This window comes from Sceloporus occidentalis, unplaced genomic scaffold, assembly GCF_023333645.1.
Source record: "Sceloporus occidentalis isolate IW3139 unplaced genomic scaffold, rSceOcc1.0.p SCAF_31, whole genome shotgun sequence".
Classification (NCBI taxonomy): domain Eukaryota; kingdom Metazoa; phylum Chordata; class Lepidosauria; order Squamata; family Phrynosomatidae; genus Sceloporus; species Sceloporus occidentalis.
In genome coordinates this window covers 6,432,347-6,456,264 of record NW_028317011.1, presented here as the reverse complement: position 1 = coordinate 6,456,264, position 23,918 = coordinate 6,432,347, and the positions used below count along the sequence as shown (strand labels likewise).

General features: G+C 40.3%; 2 protein-coding genes across 2 annotated transcripts in view; one reads left to right on the top strand and one right to left on the bottom strand.

Annotated features, from left to right (window-relative positions):
• Window positions 1-11,960, bottom strand: part of LOC149298775 (F-box DNA helicase 1-like) — a 39,771-nt gene extending 27,811 nt beyond the window's left edge. The window contains exons 1-9 of the mRNA XM_089487088.1: window positions 11,933-11,960; window positions 9,935-10,093; window positions 7,692-8,179; window positions 7,448-7,578; window positions 5,965-6,100; window positions 4,033-4,223; window positions 3,739-3,825; window positions 2,035-2,117; window positions 1,684-1,852 (exon numbers count right to left, since the gene is read on the bottom strand). Of these exons, the coding sequence (XP_089343214.1) occupies window positions 1,684-1,852; window positions 2,035-2,117; window positions 3,739-3,825; window positions 4,033-4,223; window positions 5,965-6,100; window positions 7,448-7,578; window positions 7,692-8,179; window positions 9,935-10,093; window positions 11,933-11,960 (1,472 nt within the window). The remainder of the gene's footprint in view (window positions 1-1,683; window positions 1,853-2,034; window positions 2,118-3,738; window positions 3,826-4,032; window positions 4,224-5,964; window positions 6,101-7,447; window positions 7,579-7,691; window positions 8,180-9,934; window positions 10,094-11,932) is intronic.
• Window positions 11,961-12,313: 353 nt separating this feature from the next.
• On the top strand, window positions 12,314-18,362 carry LOC149298774 (ankyrin repeat domain-containing protein 16-like). The gene is made up of 7 exons (XM_089487087.1): window positions 12,314-12,651; window positions 14,631-14,851; window positions 15,087-15,129; window positions 15,512-15,620; window positions 16,414-16,575; window positions 17,353-17,431; window positions 18,193-18,362. The coding sequence occupies exons 1-7, from the start codon at window positions 12,314-12,316 to the stop codon at window positions 18,360-18,362; spliced, it is 1,122 nt and encodes a 373-aa protein (XP_089343213.1).
• Window positions 18,363-23,918: the final 5,556 nt, after the last annotated feature.

The window sequence follows — 23,918 nt, the reverse complement described above, 5'->3', positions numbered from 1 at the left end:
CATGTGCCTTTTCAGGAACTGGACACCTGTGTGGACCCTGAGGGGAGATTTTTATTGTTGAAGGGGACGATTTTGCAACAGGTATACACCTTTGCAAATGTTTATCTGCCTAATTGGGGACAACATGTCACTCTGAGTGCTGTCCTACGTGAGCCCGACAGCTTTCAGGAGGGGTTGCTAGTACTATGGGGGGGGGACTTTAATGTGGCTTTACACCCCACGTTTGACACCTCTACGGGTTGTACGCGGACCCCTCCTCATGTCATGAAGAGAATTCTCTCTCTTCTCACGGACCGCAAAGTTATTTTTTACTTCCCTGCAGGCTTGCCCCGCTTTTACGTTGCTCCACTATCGGGATCACTAGTTGGTCCGATCACACTCCTCTCTCTATCTCCTTGGCCCGCCCTTCTGGGCGTTCTTGGCGCCTTAACAAGTCCATTCTCTCAGACGCGGCGTTCTGCGCTGAGACTTCCCAGGTCCTTGAGAGTTATTTCGTGGACAATTTAGTGCCGGAGACCCCCAAGTTGACCATTTGGGAGGCTCACAAATGTGTGGTCACGGGTCACTTTATCAACGCCTGTTCTCAACGGCGACTCCGAGAGGGGGAGAGGGTTGAGGAGCTCTACAGACAAATAGCAATGGCAGAGAAGGCACACAAAGCCTCCATGTCAGGTGGTGATCTGCAGCTCCTCCTGGCTCTACGGGGTGAACTGGCCACTCCTCTTAATTCTAAAATGCAGCGTTCCTTTTTGAAAATATTTGGCTCGTGCTCTCCGTGCAGGTCGGAAATCTACATATGTCTCCAAGATCCGTTCTCCTGATGGCCTGACTAGGTCTCTCCCCTCAGACATTACAGAGTGCTTCCGGGATTATTATGAGGGGCTGTACAACCTCTGCTCCGACGCACATCTGTCGGGTAGTATGATAGAGATTTGCTCGTACTTGGACAAGACAATTGGTAGGAAACTGACAGTGGAGGAGGCTGCCCTTCTTGACTCGCCAATCACTTTACCAGAAGTTACGCTGGCCCTCAGGTCCTCTCAATCTGGAAAATGCCCTGGCCCTGATGGGCTCTCCTTGAAGTATTACTCTGTGTTCCAGGAGCTTTTAGGCCCTCACTTTGTGGGGGCTTTTAACTCCATCTTGGACAGTGGCCATATCGATAATCCTACTTTGGCGGCTTCGATCGCCTTGATTCCCAAAGAAGGTGAGGATCCTGAATTGTGCAGTAGCTACCGTCCCATCTCTGCTGAATGCGAACCTGAAGCTTTTCGCAAAGATTCTGGCCAATAGAATGAAAACCCTCATGCCCTCATTAATCCAAACTGGCTTTGTACCTGGCCGGGAGGCTAGAGACAGCACTATCACCATTTTAAATGGTATTTGCTAAGTATGTGCCAATTATTTGCTTTGTTTTATGTGCATTTTGGCAGCATCCTGGAATCTGAATTGATATACTGTTAGGGTGTTCTTTCCTTCCTGTATTTTTTTATGTATACACAAGCAAAAAAGGGGGTACATTGCAACCCTGGGAGGGAGTTCAAATACTTCTACTACTACTAATAATAAAAATAAACAGTTCCTTTAATTAGTTGTCTGATGTTTTAGCTTGAGAAAATGTTAGAAAAATGGTAGAGAGGTTACTTCTTTATAGACTATATTAAAGACAGTTAACAGACTTACTTGTAGCCAAATTTAGCATATGCTAACGCATGGAAAGTCTTGCATGTCACATTCCTTGGGAAACGTTGGGAAGCGTGCTGTGTAATTGATTTGTTAAAACTGAGATACAAAAAACGCAGGCTAGGCCTCTTCTCTGCATACTTTATCAGAGTGGAAGTTTTACCAGTACCTACAAGAATACAAGGGGGAAAAAAAAACACAAAAAAAACAAGATTTATACAAACAGACAAATGTGGATGGATCAATGAATCGATAAAAAAAAAAATCAAAAAAAAAATCAAAGTAAACGGAGATAATTTATTAATTGTCTGGCTCAATAAGCTTTCAATGTGGCTATTATATTCAACTTACCAGCAAAGGCCATGATTTTCACCACTTGTCCAGGAGCAATGTCATGGTTAATGATTTGCTGTTGCTCGCTAGTCAGGCAGAACCTGAGGTGGAGAATATAGTAGCATTAATGTCCAAGTCAGTTTTAAGATTTACCTAATTAATTGTGTATATTAAATATTACCCTACAACCCTTGTTTGCCAACAAAGCTTGAAGATGGCCAGCCTTATAGTACCATAATTATATGACTGTAATTCCATGTTAAATTGTAAAATATTTGTGATATAGATTTAGAAAGCCTAGATGCCAGCTATATATATATATATATATATTTTTATTTTATTTTTTTTAATTTTTTTTTTATTTATTTTTTTTTTGCTCTAGCATATAGCAGATATACTGACCTAAGAAATATTATTGGCACTTCCCCATGCACCAAAGAAGTGTGCAATATTTGAAAACCAAACGTAGAATGATAAAACAAACACATCACACGTTGCTAGTATGCAGGACGATTGGGTAGTTACTCAACATCACAAAGCCCCAAGTGCCTTTTATAATGTTAATGAGGTGGGAGGATTAAACTTTAACAGCAAAATGTACACTATATGGACAAAAGTATTGGGACACCTGGCCATTACACCCAAAGTGACTAAAATGCTAAATACATACAGTAGATAATGACATCCCCCCCTTTGCAGCTATAACAGCTTCCACTCTTCTGGAAAGCACAAGATTTTGGAGCGTTTCAAAAAATCTTCATCCCCCTTCATCCAGTAGAGCATTTGTGAGGTCAGACACGGATTTAGGACGAGCAGGCCCTGCTAGCAATCTCTGTTCCTAGTTCATCCCAAAGGTGTTTGTTGAGGTTGAGGTCTGTGCTCTGTCTGGGTCAGTCGAGTTCTTCGACACCAAACTCATCCAACCATGTCTTTATGGACCTCGCTTTGTGCACTGGGGCACAGTTATGCTGGAATAGAGAAGGTCCTTCCCCAAACTGTTCCCACAAAGCTGGAAGCATAGCACTATACAAAATATCTTGGTATGCTAAAGCATTAAGACTTCCTTCACGGGAAGTAAGGGGCCTAGCCCAACACTGAAAAACAGCCGTATACCATTATCCCTCCTCCACCAAACTTTACAGTTGGCACAATGCAGCCAGGCAACGTTTTCCTGGCATTCGCCAGACTCGCCCTTCAGACTGCCAAACAGAGAATGGTGATTTGTCACTCCACAGAACACGTCTCCACTACTACAGAGTGCAGCGGTGGCGTGATTTACACCACTCAATCCAACACTCGGCATTGTGATTGGCGATGCGAGGCTTGCTTGATGACAGCTGCTCAGCCATAGAAACCCATTCCGTGAAGCTCCCACCGCGCGATTTGTGTGCCGATATTAATGCAAGTGGAAGTGTGGAACTTTTCATCTATGGAATAAGCGGAGTGTTGGTGGCTATTAAGCATCATACCCCTCAACACTTAGTGACCCCGCTCTGTGACTTTACTTTGACCAGTTGCTGCTGTTCCTAAACGCTTCAACTTTCCAATAATAACCTTTACAGTTGACTGTGGAATATATATATACCCCAGTACCACACTTGGTACTTAATTAACTGAGCTCTTCAGAATGACCCATTTTATATACTTGTGGCAATAGGTCTGACTGTATTCGATAATTAAGAGATGTGACTCAATACTTTTGTTCTTATAGTGGATACTTACTTGGGTTTTGCAAGGTTATTAGGTGCTGTTCCATGCGAACGGTTGTTTTCCAAAAGATACAAACAATAGAACATATTGTAGTGAATCCTGTGGGGGGAAAAAAAAAAAAAAAAAAAAAAAAAAGTACTTTTGTTATTCGGAAAACTCATGATCAACATACTTTACATGAACGTTCATATAATAGGCTACATGGCTTAATTCCATTAATAAGCAGAATTAAATCAAAATCATCCGCAATATGTAACAAGAGGTAGCACTGTGTTCAAACTTAATAGTAAAAGTGAATGGCCGTACCGGTTACTGATGAGAATCTTGTGTTCTCTCATTGCAAAAAGCAGTGTAGCCAAACAGTACAAAGCCTCTGTGATTTCAACATGTCTCAGCATTGAGCTAGGTTTCTCTAGACATTTCATTAACTTCTGGATATCAGTTACTTCATGGGACAGGAGCAAAATCACTGCAATCACTGCCCAGGCATTCACACTCTGAAAGAGACAGTTAATATTTATAAGGCGCCAACATGTTTAGTAACACTTTAGAATACGGAGACAACAGTACAAAATGAACTAGGGCTGCAACTAACGATTATTTTCATAATCGATTAGTTGGCCGATTATTTTTTCGATTAATCGATTAATCGGGTAAAAAAAAAATGCAAATTTTTCGTTTATTTTAAATAAAAACGTATAATTTACAATGGCATTTCACGATTCGCCTTCTTATTTTACTGACATAATAATTAAAGCTATATTTTAACAAGAACTCAAAAAATACCAAAAAAAGCTTTACTAGTGAATATTCATGTAAACTATTTTTGCCCAGTTATGCACACCTCCCCCCCAGCTTGCCTCTCTGTCCCAGAAATGCATATCAGGAGGGGTATAAGGCATATCAGGGGACAGAGTGGCATATAGGAGGTATAAGGGGATACCTCCTATATGCCACTCTGTCCCCTGATATGCATTATACCCCTCCTGATATGCCTTATAGCCCCCTATATGCCACTGATATGCCACTTTGTCCCCTAATATGCCACTGTGCCCCCTGATATGCCTTATAGCCCCATATATGCCACAGTGCCCCGATATGCAACTGTGCCCTCCTGATATGCCTTATAGCCCCCTATATACCTTTACCCTTGATATGCCACCATGCCCCGATATGCCTTTTACCCCTATATGCCACTGAGATGCCACTGTGCCCCCTGATATGCCTTATAGTGCCTTCATGCCACTGTCCCCCCTGATACACCTTATAGCGCCTTCATGCCACTGTCCCCCCTGATACACCTTATAGACATAAAAAAAACAAAACACAAATGCACATAATTAATAGATCCCGCAAAAATTCTACCTGCCCCACCAGGGGTTAATATATCAACAGAAGAAACACAGGGCAAATGAGCATAAAAATAAAGATAATACTTACCCAGTGCTGCTTACTTGTCCTGTTTTTCTTCTGTTGATATATTAACCCCTGGTGGGGCAGGTGGAAGTGGCAGCGAGATGAAGTACCGGAGGTTGCGCACATCGCCCACTTAAATCCAAATCCCCTGCAGGCGCTGCAGCCGGACCTGGATCCTCTCCGGCAGCCGGTAGGGGTCTGTGCAATGCGCGCAGACAGCCGCTTCTCCCCTCCGCTTCCGTTGGGGCTTCCATGATGGAAGCCGCACCGGAAGGTCACGTGACGCCGGGTTCAGTAATAGAAGCCCCGGCGGAAGTGGAGGGGAGAAGCGGAAGGGGAGAAGCGGAGGATGTCTGTGTGTTTTGCACAGACCCTCACCGGGTGGCAGAGAGGATCCAGGTCTCCTGCAGCTCTGCGGGGGGTCTGGATTCTACAGTTATAATCCGATCTCTGTTTGAGATCGGATTATAGAAGGACGGGAGTTTTTCAGAGCGTTTGCTCTGAAAAACATAATTTTATAAATCGATAAAAATCGATTCAACTAATCGATGAAAATCGTTGAAAACGATTTTCATAATCGATTATTATCGATTTTATCGATTCGTTGTTGCAGCCCTAAAATGAACATTACATGCTACAAAGTTTAATACTCCAGTCATTATATGCAACTTAATTTGTTTTTTTCCATAACTATGGTCAAAACTATGATACAGCAGTGAAGGTATAATGCAGAGATTAAGTTTCAAAGCAGACAGAAAGTCAGATCCCCCCTTTCTCTTCATTCTCACAAAGACAAAATAAAACTTAAGTTGGGTTAAGTACCTCAGTAATATTCCCCATTTCAGGTAGCCTGTGAATAACACAAGCCTCAGCAACTGCATATAAATGATGTTTCTTCAAACAGCCCAATATAGCCTCATGGTTTGCATCACGGGAACTTATGTGAGTAGAAAAGTACCTGTCGAGAAATCAATAAAACACACTTAACAAAAGTGTACACAGGCTGAGTGTATGAATACCAAATTAGTTGCAGTGTGCATAAGCGTGGTTCACCATGAGCTTTTAGGCAAGTTTAAACATTGTCTTCCACCCTCAATTATGCATTCTAAAAGCAAATCCCAAACAAGTTCCTCTTGCAAGAAAGTCGGTCCTGCATAATTCATCGATAAATAGACAACAGCCCATCAAATTCCTTGTGCATAAGTCAAAGCCAATCTTCAGTTATTGTGAGATGTTTTAACTTACGGTTTATGAACAAACCTCTAACCAGGGACACAGGAGAACGAGGGGCTAAGAGCTTTAGCTCATTAAAAAGTTCTGCCCCCACCTCTGCGGTGACCCGACTGCAGTGGTGGGAGCACGAGGTCCCCTCACAAGGTCACGCGCTCCCACCGCAGGACTTCACCAAGGTAAGTGAATTCGAAAAGGGGGGGGTAGAGGCAGGGCCGGACTGGGACTGAAAAGCAGCCCTGGAAACATTTGGAGACCAGCCCAATATAGTTTATCTCGCGGTCAAGCTCTTATACCCACACGCACCCCTAATACATACCCGAGTCACACTATTTGCCATACAAATAACTATTCTTTTTAATCACGTTATTTGTATTAAAATGCCAGAAAGCACAAGTGTTAAAAGGCTCTAATAAATTAAATACATAATAACAGACATAATGGAATCAAAACATTTTTAGATGAAAATGTTCCATTTTATTCAGTGGAACAAAACAGTGATCACATTATTCTTCACGATATTCTTTATAAACTTTTATTTCTTTATTAATTCATGTAAACTATCTTTTCATATTTAATAAAAGCTGTGATTGAGAAAAATATATATTTTTTGTTTTTATTTCCTTTTATTTGCCAACCTGCCCCCCCCCCCAGTTATGCACATCTGCCCCAGGCTTGCCACTCTGCCCCATGATATGCCTTTTAACCATATATATTGATGGGAGTTGTGCTGTACCACCCTCAGTGTAAAAAATGGGTGTGGTTAGAAGGGTTATGTTTGTTAAAGGGAGGAGTAAGCAGTATTGCCACACCCACCCAGGAGGCTCAGCCCTGCCTCTAACACAAGCACTTAAAAACATAATTTACACGATTTATGCAGTAACATGCTAATTTGGTTAGTTTTCAGCATTGTTGCTTAGGCAAAACAACAAAAGCCACTTTAAAGATCAAAGCGGAAAAGCCTATATCAGCAGTTGTTAAATATTTACATACAACAAGCTTAGGCATTTTCATTCGCCAGCCACTCACTATTCTTAGACACTTTGCCAACCACTACAACCTTTATAACACTTACTTCACAAGATTTAGAATGCAGCGGTCATTTTCGGCAGTTATTCCATTTGTCTTAAGAAGATTACCAATATCATTTACCGCTTGGGAATCTTTTCCGATATATCTGTGGTAACATTTTTTCCATGGAATAAACTAAAATACAAAACACAGAAGAAGCATCCTGAAATTGAAAGTTGTGATTGGAAAGCTACATCCCTGATTTAAATGGGGGGGGAAATTATACACAAAGATGCAAAAATACAAACCAATGCATCGCTGACCAAGGTCTTCCATTTCTGGCACACCAAGCTCACATTTTTGAAAAGCTCCACCATGGGGAGGAAGCCAAATATACATTGTAAAAGCTCATCTGGAAACTGGTTGATTTTTTCACAAGGCACAGGGTCTTTGACACCCAAGAGTCCATAGCAAGGGTCCGGAACTAAATCATCCTCCTCCTCCACAATATTTTGTGAAGGTATTGTCCTGCAATCTCCACCGGAGAGCAAGTACTTTTTGTCTGGGCTCCCACTTTCTGCAGAATAACAATGGCGTTTCCTATTTGAGGCGGCCTCTGTTTGAGACATATTAGCCCCATCAAACTGTTCAGAGACTTCATCACTGTAATTTAAGAATAGCTCATCTTCTGACGCAGTGCAGTCCATTTCTTCAACATTAATGGGAATAGGTTTGCTGCTGGAAGAATCCCTGTCTTTATTCATGCTGTTTTTCTGAAATCCAGTACTGGATCTACCTATTAAAACAATATTTATATTGAGTATTGTCCGTGCACTTAAATGTTACGCATTATTGTGTAGTGAAGTTTGCTGAAGAATAAAAAATATATTTTCTGATCAACTGATCATGTGAACTACATTTACAAAAAAAGTACAATTCCATTTCAGTTATTTATCTCTTATTTCACACTACACATATGAGTTTGAATGTAGGGTACAGTTTTTAAACATTTGTAGTTTATATGTCACAGTGTATCTGTACAAAATAAATAATTCTTATAACAGTAAGATTTTGGAAGAGGATGAAACATATGAGAAAGAATGCAAAAACACAATATATTTTAGAAATATATAATGAGTGTTAGAAAACAGGGCTAACTCTCTGAAGTAATCCACTTGCTAAACCTTAATTGCAATGAAACGTTTTGATGATCCAGCACTCGTAAATGCAGACAGAACATCAAATGAGTGTGCTTAGGGGATGGCACTCAGAAGATCTGACATTTCCTAGCATAATTTATTACCTTTTAAAAACATCTTCTGATCCTATGACAAAGTGTCCCCAGCATTCAAAGCAAATGGAATATTTTTGACGTGTCTTTTTTTTTTTTTTGTAATTTATTAAGATTTTCCAAATTATACATATCAATTAATTCCTTCCATAATTGGCAAAAGAAAAAAAAAAGTTTTGCATAGTTTCAACAGTTTACAGGAAGGTAAATACCATTATAATCTCAATTACCAACTTTACATATAATGTTCAAGTTGTACATTCTTACATCATTCATTCAACCATCACATATGCTTGGGGATAAGAGTTACATTAGGCGAAAGGATTCCCACGGGAGGAGTATCTATTCTTTTTTATCACTAGGGAGATTTTCCCAGGGTCTCCAGATTTGTTCGTATAAATTGTGTTGACCTCTAGATCCAAAGAAGCCTAGTTCCATCTTCTTTTGGTATTCGAACTGTGTGGCAACATCTTTCCAAGCAATTTTTTCCGCTAAATTCCATTTTCTAGCGATACAAATTTTGGCTGCTATATATATAGCCGGGATATTAATATTTGTTGTGGCTTACTCACTGCCGGAAGATTGATGTTAAATAAAAAGGATTACCTGGATACCTTTTGCAAACGTGTTGGGACTAAATAACGTTTGTCTCTTTTTAATGAAGTGCCTTCCATCCATGATCAGGCTAGCCTTCTGCATTCAATTAAATTTGTCTTATCTGATCTGGCTTTTAAACCGTAATTGGCTTTATATCATTCAGATGTAGCGTTAAAGAATTGACTTATATAATATATTCTAGAGTATAATGAAAGTAGTAGTAGTAGGAGGAGGAGGAGTTTATTCACTGACCTTCGAATCTGCTATAGAGCATTATGTTCTTTATGTATTATGAAGGGGCTTAGAAAAGGAGCTTATCCTGCAAAAAGATGGGCCTCCAATTATGTATAATTCGGTTGATGATGCTGTTTAAGGTATGCAATTATGCCCTTCTCACATGAGCAACTTGCCAGGACTGGCCTATAATGGCTAGTGAAGTTAGCGAGTTGAAAACACCACCTTCCTGAAAAATTCAAGCTTCACAGAATAAAACCCAGGAAGCAGGATAGTATACGGTGGGTTATGACAATTCATCTAGGCTGTTTTTTTACCCACGCAAACAAGGAAGTTAGGTCAAATGTGAAAACCGCAATTTGTTTTCACGCGGGTTCAGGCACTCCCAAGGTGACACAGTCCACCGTGATGAGAAGTGAACTTTCCTACCTCTGCTAAATCTTTCTGCTCGTTTCCTGGGATAAAGCCCATGGTTTACATCTCTGCTGGTTCTTCTCTGGCTCAAAGGCTGAGTGAGTGAATAAGAACCTTCTCTGCTCTGGCCTAACTGCTGGCAATCGGTCTCTGTCAGATGCCTCAGTCTTCTCACTGCTCACCAAAAAGTGATAAAAATGAATAAAAAAAGGATAACATTTAGATAAAATTATAAGGTTACTCAGTTACAGTTGGATTAGGGTTTCGGGTTCTAAATAGAACCCCCCTCCCCAAGTGCTCACGGTGAATGACCAGGAGGTGGGTCATACCATCATCTTCTCCTTAAGGTAAGTCACTTAAACTATTTATTTTAATATACAGTACTGTGCAAAAGTTTCGGGCAGGTGTGAAAAATGCTGTAAAGAAATAATGCTTTCAGAAATAGACAGTTGTAACAAAATACAAAGTGAACAGAATAAAAATCTAAACCAAATCAAATATTTGGTGTGACCACCTTTTGCCATTAAAACATCATCAGTTCTTCTAGGTACTCTCACATAAAATCAGGTATAAAAGCAAAAATGGGAGCTAACAGCTAAGCACCCTCCAGGCATTTAAAAGTAAGAAATTGCTTTATTTGTATAAAAATCAGTTACTACTTCATAAAGATTTGGAAGAATGTACCAAAACTTAATTTATACAAATATCACATTTTCATTTTTCTGCATTTGTTGAATATATCCATATACGTTATCCAAACAGCTGTTTCCAAAATAACGACGATATACAGTCTATGCTGATAAAAAGGAATAAACAATATAAGATTTCTTAAAAGCTGGATATTTTTTGTAGCGTTACTACAAGGATATGAACTCGAGGAAGCACACAAAATATAACTGTTTAGTAAAGCCCATGTTATCCCGAGTTAAGCATGCAGACGCCGATACCCCCCAAAATGCGCACATATTATCCTATACGTAACCAAATAGAAATAATATTAAACGCATCCATACTTTGTACTCCCGCTCTGCCCGGTGTCTTTTCTATTACGCTGAGTAGTTCCGCTTTAGCTCTGCCGACCAGCCGTGGATCCGTGCAAAGTAACAGCCAATCAAAACTCCCAAATTATTCTTCATTCCCCCAATCAAACGCAGCGTTACTTTTATGCACGTCAAAAGACCAAAGATTGCATTGTTAACGTCGCTTTGGACTTTGTCCCACCCGTCCCGTTTTATATGTACTGGTGTCATTAAGGCGTATTGGGTTTTTCCCCTTACTATGGCTTCTTTAATTTCTTATTTTGACATGCTTATAACGAAATGTTATTGCAAACTATTTCCGTTCCCAGATACCAGGATACCAAATATATTACCTGGCTGCACGTAGGTGTACCAAATAGGACATGGGGCAGAATTACCAGTTTTGAGAAAAATAGTTTTATAAATGCCCTATAACTTGCAAAAAAACATGAAAACATTGGGTATTTTTCAACTTATTTTGTATCTTTTTAGTAGTACATTAGATAAGATCAAAATAATGACATCTAAATAAAGCTGTACTTGTCCCCCAAAAAACCCAATATAAAACTTGTGTGGGTTCAGTAAACGGGAAAGTAGAAAATTACAGACAAACACGATCACCGTCATAACAGCCATTGTCACTAAGGGTACAAAAAATAAAATCAGCCATTGTCACGAAGGGGTTAATGTTATATGTAAACTAAACAAAAGACCACGGTCTATTTTTCTAAATTCTATGTCTTGTGTTATTTAGATGTTGCAATCCGTTTTGTTAATGAATATCCACCTACCCCCAAATAGAATATAATAGACTTCTAAATATCACTCCAACTGGCTATAACATTGCTGTCTAACTAGCCGCTTCCTTGTGGATCCCGTCTAATGCTATACCTACATAAATGCATACGATAAGGTAACCATATAAGAAACTATCATAAACATCCACACATTTCCCAAGCACCACTTATCAACCAACTGAGGCGCTACGCTATACCACAACCAAGCTGCGTTTCACGCCTCATTTTGGCATACAGTAACGCCCACCTACTAGATAATATTTGTCAAAGCAGATTGGAAAAGGCATAATTAAGCCACGCCCGCTGTTTGCTGGTATAGTCTAAGGGACGAGTATGTGCCTTTCCGAGACATGGCGCTCGTATACCAGCTTCTTCTCGCCTAACGCTCCAGAACACCCCAGGGTATGCGCATGATGGTCCATTAAGGACTTGTGTACCGCCGGGTACCAGTGCACGTGTTGTTTTGATGGGGAATGTAGAATTGTCAGAGAGAACACTGTGCGAAAGGGCACTGGGCAGTTAATAGTTAGCGACGTATTAGTACATTGTGCTTTTCCGGCTACGCACATTAAAAAACTATGTCTGGTGAAGAGCAGCAAAAACACATCCTGAAATTAATTCAGGAAGGCAAGTGTGGGCTTTTGCAGGAGGAGCTGCGGAAAGAAGCTCGATTGCTCGGGGATCTGTCCATAAAGCACTTTGGCAGGTCTGGGGATACTTTGCTTCATTATGCTGCCAGACACGGACACCTCGACATCTTAACTTATTTGGTGGAGGTTATGGGCGTGGATATTGAAGTTCTGAACAATGATTACAAGAGGCCTCTCCATGAAGCTGCATCCATGGGTCACCACCAGTGTTTGTTATATCTTCTCAGTAAGGGGGCAGAGGTGGACTGCTTGAAAAAAGCTGATTGGTAAGAACAGGACACTCACATCTGCAGTCATATTATATATGTAGATATACATATAGATTGCCTCTTCTGATCACTTACAACTGTGCCTCACGTGGTCTGAAATGACAGGTTTTATTTAGAGCAGCGTAGTAGTCACTTTTTTGTAAAAATGTCTCAATAGTTTAAATTACATATTTTAACCTATTGTATATTTTGTATTACATTTAATCTTGACTGTGTAAAATTGACATTTCTTTTTGATGAAAAAAATTAATAAAAAATAAAATATATATATTCACACACACACAGATGCAGGTTGAAGGAACAGACACGTCAAAGAAGTATCTTAATATTTTAAAAGATAATACCTTAAAAGATTGTGTCATTAACAAGGGAATACAGTTATTTTTCTTGGAATATTCAACACTCTGCTGTATAGAATAATGCAGTTTACATGTTGCATAAAAGTTTTTTATTTTAATTGTATTTTTTTTCATTAAACTTCCAGACCACTAGATTTCAATTGTGGGAACACATGTTGGTGAATCGCTTTTCAAACATCACATTGCTGTGATTCTTTATGACAAAAGTAAATGAAATAGAGATAGAAGACACTGGTTTAATTAAAAGAAATGATTTTTTTCATACTTGTATTTAAATAGATACTCTAGCCTCTCAAGCAACCCCCTGAACAATGAAAATGGGACATTGTGAAAAGTTAGAGATACATTCAGATATAATGTATTAAAGTGCATCTAATGGCTGGAGTATCACTTTAAAATGGAGTACATTACTGTTACATCAATCAATCAATCATAGCACATCATATTTATCTAAAATGTGTTTGAGCAGAGATTGCTACAAGAGTCTGTCCCCTGGCCATTCTGGCAGCTGGAATGCTATTGTGGAACCTACTCTGCCATCACTTGCAGCCAGAATTCTATGCTGGAGTGTCCTGCAGCCATAGTGGCAGCTGGAATACTATGCTGGAGCATCATCTGTCCTTTCTGTGAGCCACAACACTATGCTGGAGCATCCTCTGCCTTTTCTGTGAGCCACAACACTATGCTGGAGCATCATCTGCTCCTGAGATGCCTTCAGCAGAACACTATGCTGGAGCATCCTCTGCCTTTTCTGTGAGCCACAACACTATGCTGGAGCATCATCTGCTCCTGAAATGCCTACAGCCAGAACACTATGCTGGAGTTATCTGGCAGTTGTGACAGAGGGAGTACCAGGCTGATGATCTATGCATGGTGGCTAAATATTCCTTTAAAGAATGAAAACTATTACAGGTGTCTTCTATCTCATTTACTTTGCTTTGTTTATTAATTTAAACCAGCCTAGAAAATGTCCTGAATGAAACTAAGCCTGTCTTAGCACAGAGCTCCCATGTAGCCTGGGCTCTTAAAGCAGCTTGACTTTTCTGGACTTCGCCTGTTGATCTGGAGTATTTTTTTTTCAGATCTGGAGGGCAGGTGGCACTGTTTCCCACATTAGCCTGTTTAAAAAAACCTAATTATGGAAATTATCCTTTGTCCTACTAAACAGCCAGAGGGCAGGAACGAGTCTTTCTTATTCACTTCAATTTAGAGGCAACAAATATTAGTGATGTGCCATAGTCATACAAAATACATTTACTGTTTTACCTTAGAAAAATGGTGTCTGGATCTTTGAAAAGGCACAATGGGAACATCTGCTAGAAACTTATCTAGCTATTCATTTTTTTTTTAAATACCCTTAATTTGGAACTGGTAAGTGTAGTGTTTAATGTATTCATTGGAAAATGTAAAGCTGTTATTAATCACGATTAAAATTAGTCATAAGACAACGCATATTTCCTCATCCTGAGATATCGATTGCCATTTTAACTTTAGTGAGATAGGGGTCATTTGGCTGTATCCTTCGTAGAAAATGTCTGTATTAGCTGAGACTGGAAGAAGTAAGTTTGTTTTTATATGTGGAGTGTGCGTTGGCGTGATAGAGTTGCTTGGTTGCAGGACTCCTCTCATGATGGCCTGCACTAGAAAAAGTCTAGATGTGATTAAAGATCTGATTGCACATGGAGCCAATCCAAGGCTGAAGAACAAGGATGGCTGGAACTGCTTCCACATAGCTTCGCGAGAGGGAGACCCAGCCATTATCTGTTACCTCCTAGATATCTGTCCGGACGTATGGAACACAGAGAGCAAGATTAAGAGAACTCCTTTACACACGGCAGGTATTAAAGTTATTCACTTTACCCCAAAAAAGGTTGTTCACAAAGTACTTTCCATGCCCCTATGGGCTGAGTATCCTTTATGTACGATGCACTCGTCTGGTGTTATAAACCGACATTGAAATCTCCTCTTCCACAAGTTGTGCTGTACTTTGTCAGTGTTTTAACTTTTGTAATATATAGACTAGCGAGTGTTCTGTGTAGTAATGATTGTTTTATGTTACCTTCTATATATCAGCGATGCACGGGTGCTTCAAGGCGGTGGAAGCGTTGCTAGAGAGGTAAGGTTCATGTATAGGTAATAATGTGCTCCTTCTAAACGAGCTTGGTAGAGACACGCAGTCTGTATGTAACGGGCAGAGTGACACGCAGTAATGGGCTCCCGTTTGCCTTTGTCGCTTGTAAGCCCACTGCCACCTTCTCTATGTCTTTGTGGCTTCTTGTGTGCACTTCCTCCATAAACTTTTTGGAAACAATGCTGGCCAGAGTATACAATGATGTGGGAGCACCTGGAAAAGACTATTATTTTGTGGTATGTCCAATAATCTGCCCTTTTCAGGATATTTGTAATTGAATAAGTATACGTATGCCACTTCAAGGGGCCTTAAGTACAGTGGTTGGATAATACGAACCTTCAAACATCTTAGTTTCCCCTCTTTTCAGGTGTGGCTACGAGCCGGATTGTAAGGACAGCTGTGGAGTGACTCCCTTCATGGATGCTGTACAGAATGGCCATGTTCGCGTAGCTCGGCTTCTCAGAGACAGGAAAAGGGTACGCTACTTGTATGTGCTAGTTTAGCGCTGTACTAGTGAACCCAATAGTGAGAGGAGTCTATGCCGTTCGTAAGCATTTGACACAAGAGAAATACTTCAGTTTCTGTGAAATGTATATGATAGATGCATGGCACCATTACATTATTTGTTCGTTTTGCAAATGCATAGGCTGGTTCTGCTGGTCCCCTGAGCTATTTCCCCTGCAGAAGATGTTTGTTTTAAGACAGCGCTCAACAAACCCTTGGCGCTAGGTCACCATGGCGACTAGAAGCCACTTTCTGGCCCCCAGGGATCGGCAGGGCTGCCATTGTGAATCCGTCAACCTGTGCTTTCCTGGGGGGGGGTGCCGTGAGTCAAGTAATGCACATTACGTGACCCCCTGGGCACCTCGTGTCCCTCGCCTCACCGGGCCCCCAGATTCATCATGGCAACAGCATGGCTGGCCTCCACGGGGTAATGAGTAGCCCAAACGTAAAGATTTAGACTTCTGCCGACAGATCAAAATCTTACATTAATTCAGATTAGCATTGCAGATTACTGCTGCGCATAAATTGAGTCTATAAACCTTGTGTTAAAGACGTCATACAAATGTCATAATTTTCATAATTGTATTAGTAATATAATATTTTATAATAAAAGACCGCATTCATTTTGTATAATCCCCCATTGTGTTCTGTTAAGGGTACTATGTTTTCAGAGCCAGTTATAACATTTATTTATGTGGGTAAACATGTCCTCTGTGCATTGTGTCTATTTTAAATGGTTAATGTCTAATGGTCTTTATTCCATAGATTTCCCACACAGCTGTGGATAAAATTGGTGCCCAGGCTTTGCATCTGGCTGCGGTAACTGGACAGGACCAATCTATCCAGTACCTTGTGTCTGATCTCGGTGTCAACGTAAACGAGAAAGCAACTTCAGCCCAACTTAGCGCGCTTCATTATGCCGCAAAGGTCTAGTATGTTACATGGTTATTCACGATATTGTTCCTTTTGGTGTTTGCAAGTTATTTTCGAAAGCTTTGGGAGTCATTTAACATATTTACTTCTACAAACCAGAAGGAACAGAGGATGGGTTTTTCAGAAATCTGAGCAAATTGGTCAAAGATCAGAAAAGGTTAAATTAGTTTCCCAAGATCTTCAGGTAGCCATAAGATTTGCTATTATTCTTGAATGCTGGTTTATTCAGGGCTGGACCTGGAATGATGGGGTGGCCCTGGCACTTTAAATCCAACACCCACTTGATGACCCCAAAAACAATTTTAATACCATAGGTGAAAATTCTACTTATTTATTTAAATACATACTGGACAAATTTGTGATTACTACATGATGTGGGAGGGTTTTATAGAAGCATTCAAGCTACCGACAAGATAAAACATATGGTAATGGCACTAGGATGGTCTTTTGTACTAGTATAGTTTTAAAAAACTACTATGACATTCTTCTTACTGCCGTGTAAAGGTGTAATCTATTTAGCTTAATCCCCCCAAAGTACTTAAATGTAATTCCATCAATAAAACTTGAATTTGGTAATGGGTTTCATAATAAGGTATAAAAACATAAACCTATCAAGATTTCCAATAAAATCTTATGCTTTCCCTGCTCCCATCAGCAGATGGCCTTAGCTGAACGGTGACATAATGATTATTAATTATGATGGGAAAGGATTTTTTTTTTTTTTTATTTTTTTTTTGAAACTCGCTGCCTATGTTTTAATTAATTTCACAGGAAGGACATCTCAGCACAATTTCAACTCTACTGTCACTTGGTGCTGATCTCCACTATAAAGATGCTAAACAGAGATCCGGTAAGAGTTCAGTGAATCGGTTGATTTGGAAAACAGTCTTATGCATATCCATTTTATTGTAAAATGTTACAAACCTGATATAAATCTATGTAGAATGCAGAAACGTTTAGGAGCCGGAAAAGGATGCATCAATAAAGATAAATATAAATTATATTTCTGCACCAAACACTCATTTCAAGCAAAGTATCATTTTTCTGTAAGAACATGTTTTAACTTAAAAATACATTTAAATCTACTGAGTGTAATTTTGAATGTCTTAATGTTCATAACTCAGTGGTGCTGTCAGGTTTTTGGTTTTTTTTTTTACATCAGGGCCATGCCATTTGCAATCAAGATTAGAAATTATGGAAAACTGGGAAAGAAGATGATTTTTAAATACTGTAATCTTGTCATTGTTAAAAAACGTCTAAAAAGTAATTGTGTTGCAACGTTTGAAAAGTGGTCTTATCATAGCGGCCAGTAAAATGGTTTTGTAAGCAGAAATCGTAAAAAAAAAAAAAACCCAGTATAAGAGGAACCCATCTGGCACAAATACAAACCCACAATTACATGAAGATACATTTAAGCTAACGCTACAAATAGGGAAGTGTTTAACCAAAATCCCTCCTGTAGTAATAAACATCTTTTGTGTCTAGGAAGGTTGTTTAGTATTCCTTTGTGCAGTTGTTGTTACACCAGGTATACAGTGTGTGAACATACAAGACCAATGTATCTATGGCTGTAGGCACTTTCTCATACAGTATGGTGTGTCCTCCTTGCAGCTCTTCACTTGGCGTCTGCTGGCCAACATGCACAATGCGTTCACCTTCTGCTGGCGTCTGGAATAAAGCATTCACGCGACTCATCTGGGTTTAAAGCAGTAGATCTTGCAAAGAAACCAGAAGTTCAGCAAGTCTTCCACGCTCATTTAAATGAATTAAACCCCAGTTAAAGTTGCCTGCAATTTAGGACTATGTACTCTGGCTACAGGTAGCGGTACAGGACTCTGGTATCAAAGATGATTCACTTCTTGCACTTCAACTTAAACCAGGACAACTAATTCACCCTGTTGTGTACTTAAGGATTTGCGGCTTCCTGAATCCGAATTATTTTGCTGCGAGCTTACAATGTTTGTTAGAACGACTGTATGGCTGAATTCTGCAGAATTCACAGATAACTTTATAGCACAGCTGCTAATGAGGTCTGCAGGTAATAGCCGAATAAACAAATTGGATATACTTTAAAGGGGCACATTAATGCATACTATAGTTGTGTGGCCCCTTGAAATGTTTGTGTGCTTGAGAAATGTTTAGAGACCTTCTCTATTCCAGCTTGACTGTGCCCCAGTGCACAAAGCAAGGTCCATAAAGACATGGCCGGATGGGTTAGAGCAGGGGTCCTCAAACTTTTTAAACAGGGGGCCAGTTCACAGTCCCTCAGACCGTTGGAGGGCCGGACTATTGTTAAAAAAAAAAACTATGAACAAATACCTATGCACACTGCATATATCTTATTTTGAAGTGAAGAAACAAAACGGGAATAAATACAATATTTAAAATGAAGAACAAGTAAAGTTAAATCAACAAATATACCCTTCCCCCCTACCCACTATATATCCCCCCCACCCACTATATACCCTCTCCCCCCTTACCCACTATATGTCCTCTCCCCCCTTACCCATTATATATCCTCTCCCCCCTTACCCACTATATATCCCCCCCCTCACCTTGAAGTCCAGCGACGGGAGTACGATGCTTCTTTCTTCCTGCACCGCTCGCTGGTGCCTGCTGCTTCACTGCTGAGCGCCGTAATATGATGTCATATTTCGGCGCCCAGCAGCGGGCACCAGCGAGCGGCTTTTAAAGGCTGTCTTCTTTTTTTGGATGCGGGGGAGAACGAGGGGCGCCCGAGCGGTTGCTAGGCGTCCCTCTCTCTCCTCCGCATCAGTGTTTAAAAGCCGCTTGCTGGTGCCGGCTGTTTCACTGCTGAGCGCCGCAATATGCCGGCATATTGCGGCGCTCGGTTGCCATGGGTGCACGCATGGGACGTCAGTGACGTCGCTGCGTGCGCCTGCTCCCGGCGGTCCCCGCGTTTTTAAAGTAAACGCGTGCCGCAGGGACTTCACAGAGGCATCCTTGTGTTTCGAAAGCATCTTTCGGAGAACATGGATGTCCTGAGGCAAAAACACCCGGCGGGCCGTAGTTTGAGGACCCCTGGGTTAGAGGAACAGTGGAAGCTGTTATAGCTGCAAACTTCATATTAATGTCTATGTATTGAATGCAATGCCATAAAAGTCCCTGTTGGTGTAATGATCAGGTGTCCCTATATTTTTATCAATATAGTGTATGTAGTGCAACACAAATCCTGATAAAGTATACAAATGTAGGTGAATATTTGTTAAGCTATAAATATCACAGGTAAAACTAATAGAAATAAATATATATATATATATATATATATATATATATATATGTGGGTTTGTCCCCCCCCCCGCTTCTAAATGTTTCTACTTACATGTATTTGTGTTCCTATGATATGGCCTGAAAAGTGTCCTTCTATTATACGTTGTTGGATGCTCACAGTTGTGAAATGTCCTGGCCGTAAAGGATTAAGTTATGTAGCAGATCTTAAAACCTAAGGAAAGATGTAAAATTGTAAACTCTACACTCCTGTGGAATCTTTATATTATTATTATGTTTTAACAAATTCTGAACAGTTTTTAACCACTTCGTGACAAAGGCTGATTTTACTTTTTGTACCCTTCGTGACAATGGCCGTTTTAACATTTCTGCGCTGCTCGTGTTTAGTTGTAATTTTCTTCTTTCCCGTTTACTGAACCCACACACATTAGATATTGTTTTTTTCAGGACAAGAAGGGCTTTCCTTAGATGACATTGTTTTGATTGTATCATATTATTTACTATTAAAAAAAGTATAAAATATGGTGAAAAATTTAGAAAAAAAATGACTGTTTCTAACTTTTAGCTGAAAAATCTTTTACTCATCTATAAAAGGTAATGAAAAAACCTGCTAAATAGATTCTACTATTTGTCCTGAGTTTAGAAATACCCAATGTTTTTATGTTTTTTTGCTTTTTTCTACACATTATGGGGCAAAAAGTACAGGTAGCGTTTTGCTATTTCAAAGCCATTTTTTCCAAATCTGGTAATTCTTCCCCCCATGTGCCATTTCGGGTATCTTTGAAGCCGGCCAATGCAATTTACCCCATCAAGTCATATATTTTTGAAAACTAGACAGCCCAGTGTATTCCAAGTGCTAGTATTTTAACCCTTTCCAAGCACTAATTCTACCATCAGCTTTTGTCAAACTTTATGGTAGTCATTTTTTTGCATAAAACACCCCAATATGTGTTTAGCAACATCTCCTGAGTACAGCGATACCTCACATGAATGATTTTGCCTGGCTGTTTGGGGGAAAAAGGGCCACATTTGGGGCATGCGCATTTTCAATGTTGAACTTTGGCATTTGGGGATCCACTGCCCATGCCCTATTTGGTACATCTTTGAGCCGGGCCATTTCAGTATGCCCAATAAAGCCATATATTTTTGAAAACTAGACACCCCAGGGTATTTCAAATGCTAGTATTTTAACTCTTTCCATGCACCATATCTACCACCAGCCTTTGTCAAACTTTGTGGTAGTCATTTTTTTGCATTTGTTTTGTCACACACATTTTACTTCAGGTATGAATTAAAAAGTTCTCGTATATGTCACTATCACAAAAGACCCCAATATGTGTTCAGCAATATCTCCTGAGCGCAGTGATACCCCACATGAATGATTTTGTCTGGCTGTTTGGGGGCAAAAGGGCCACATTTGGAGCGTGCACATTTTTCAATGTGGAACTTTGGCATTTGGGGATCCACTGCCCATGCCCTATTTGGTAAATCTTTGAGCCGGGCCATTTCAGTGTGCCCAATAAAGCCATATATTTTTGAAAACTAGACACCACAGGGTATTTTAAATGCTGGTATTTTAACTCTTTGCATGCACACATTTTACCACCAGCATTTTTTCAAAGTTTGCAGTAGTATTTTTGTGTGTATTTTTCCCACACACACCTACTTTATGTATGAATTTACAGCTCCTGGTATATGCCGCTGTCACACGACACCCCAATATGTGTTCAGCAACATCTCCTGAGTACAGTGATACCCCACATGCATGGGTTTGTCATTTTTGGGGGGAACTAAAAGGCCACATTTGGTACGTGTGCATTTTTCTAATTGGAAATTAGATGTGTGGCCATCCTTCCCCCCGTGTTATTTAGGACATTGTTGAATCCTGCCAATTCAATTTACCCCATCAAATCATACATTTTTTAAAAGTAGACACCCCATGGGCATTTAATATGCCAGTATTTTAACTCTTTCCATGCGAGAATTGTTTTAAGCTAATGTGCTAATTTTAGGACTTGCTCACAAAAATATATTTTTTATATATATATTTTAATTTTTTTTTGCCTTTTTTAAAACATTTTTAAGATTTTTTTTCAACTTGAAGGTTCCCCTGATAGTGACATCAGAGGGAAATTATTTTTACATTTTACTGTTTTTTTACTATTTTTTTTCTAATGATTATTAATTTTATTTTATTTTTAATTTATTTTTTTCTAATCACACTGTGATTAGAAAGCTGGGCTCCATTGACATGCAGTACCTGTATTCAACCTGCAAGTGGAGCCAGAGTTCTCTAGAGGGTCAGGAGACCGTCTAGCGAACTTTTTGGTCTTTATTATTTTTTTTCCCGGGTCGCCGCCATCTTGCTGATGGCGAAGATCACCGGCAGCTGCGGCTGTGACCGCTCTCCGGAGCGGTCACAGTCCATCAAGAGGTAAGTGTTTGGTGTCGCTGGATGCCTCCTGATCGAGGCATTCCAGCGACACCATTTAAGTTTAAGGAGGTGATCGTTGATCGCCTCCTAAACGCTTTTAAAACGGGCGTCCGCCGCCATACATTGTATGGCGGATGTTGACGCCCCGGGGAGGGGCCAGACATGGCCCCTGATTCCGATCCTGGCGTTGCTGAATGCCTCCAGGTCGAGGCATTACAGCAACGCCGTTTGGGTAAAAAAATCGATCACGGATCTATTTTTTTTACCCGTTTTAACAAATGACGGTCCTGGCACGTCATTTGTCGTTAACGACATGTTTTTCCGTGACGTGCCCGGACCGGCAATTGTCATCAAGGGGTTAAGGGACAGTTGATCAAATATACATTAATACACACAGATAAATCAGGAATTTTACATTTGCCTGTATATTTACAGTATGTTGCACTGCGTGGTGGGGAAAGTGTTAATACCAGCCTGTGCTGATTTTAATTCTTTGTGCAGAAACTGATGGCATCTCAACAATACCGACACCTATTATTTATGTTTTGATGGAGTGCCATCAAATTCTGTAGTGCTGTACAACGGGAACTACCACTTTAACTATATCAAGAATGGATGTGAGGACCGCAACGATAACTGCGCGCTAACTCGTAGCCTACAAGCCGGCGGTATGAAAGCGATGACCGCTGTGCTATAGCTCAGAGTAGTCGCTGTACCCTGAAATAAAATACGTATGGGAGCCCGATTTGCAATAGATTGTTGCTAGTAAACAAAAATACAACTGTTGGGCCCTCTCTGCAAATCCTTACCTTGAGATCATCACTTGGCAGCGATCATGTCAACAGGGCTGGGCTGGGTTTTTCTATAGATCGGTTCTGGGACTGGGACTGGGACAAGGTTCTACTACCATGGAAACAAACAATGTGTAGCTATTGATCTTTCCCTGATAGGAAGGGCATTCAGTATTACATATTGTACACATTGTGTGTGTGTGTATGTATATATATATATATATATATATACATACACACACATACACATTTTTATTACATATTTAAGCAGCTGAATGATGTGTTTTTACTCTGTATGTATTAATAGATTTTGTCCTCTCGAGCGCCAGCAGCGGGTAGTATAACGATTATTCAGTGCACCCATTTGTATTACACGATTTGTATTACTGTGATTTGTATTCGGATCAGATAGCTATTTTATCAATAAACAAAATCTGCCATGGAGAGCCCTGTCGCTGACACTGTCATCAATCTTATTACGGAACCGCCCCGGTATCGCGTTTAACCAATCACAACCCGCCAACTTTGCTGTCTGTAATCCTGTAGGTCAGAAGAGACCGTACCGTCCCCACCCATCGTTTTTATGCTAGAAGAGTCACATGACCCTATTCCGCTGCCAACCAGCGAGCTCTGAAAGAAAGGTGACGTAACCAGTTAGACCATTCTCGCAACATTCGCTGCTGTGTGCTGATTGGTTGAGTGAAGCTTCAGGCTTGTCCGTGCCACAAGGAGGCGGTCCGTACGTGCGCGCTCCTATCCGCTCTTTCTCCTGTCAGCGCTTCCGTGTCTGCCACACGCGCATTATTGGAGCGCGCTCCCGGTTTTCTTCCCGTTGACACCCGAATTACCTGCACCCAGGCACC

Coding starts and splice junctions, on each gene's coding strand:
- LOC149298774 (XM_089487087.1), top strand. CDS start 12,314: ATGTCTGGTGAAGAGCAGCAAAAACACATCCTGAAATTAATTCAGGAA. Junction 14,852..15,086: donor AACTCCTTTACACACGGCAG/GTATTAAAGTTA, acceptor TCTATATATCAG/CGATGCACGGGTGCTTCAAG. Junction 15,130..15,511: donor GTGGAAGCGTTGCTAGAGAG/GTAAGGTTCATG, acceptor CCCTCTTTTCAG/GTGTGGCTACGAGCCGGATT.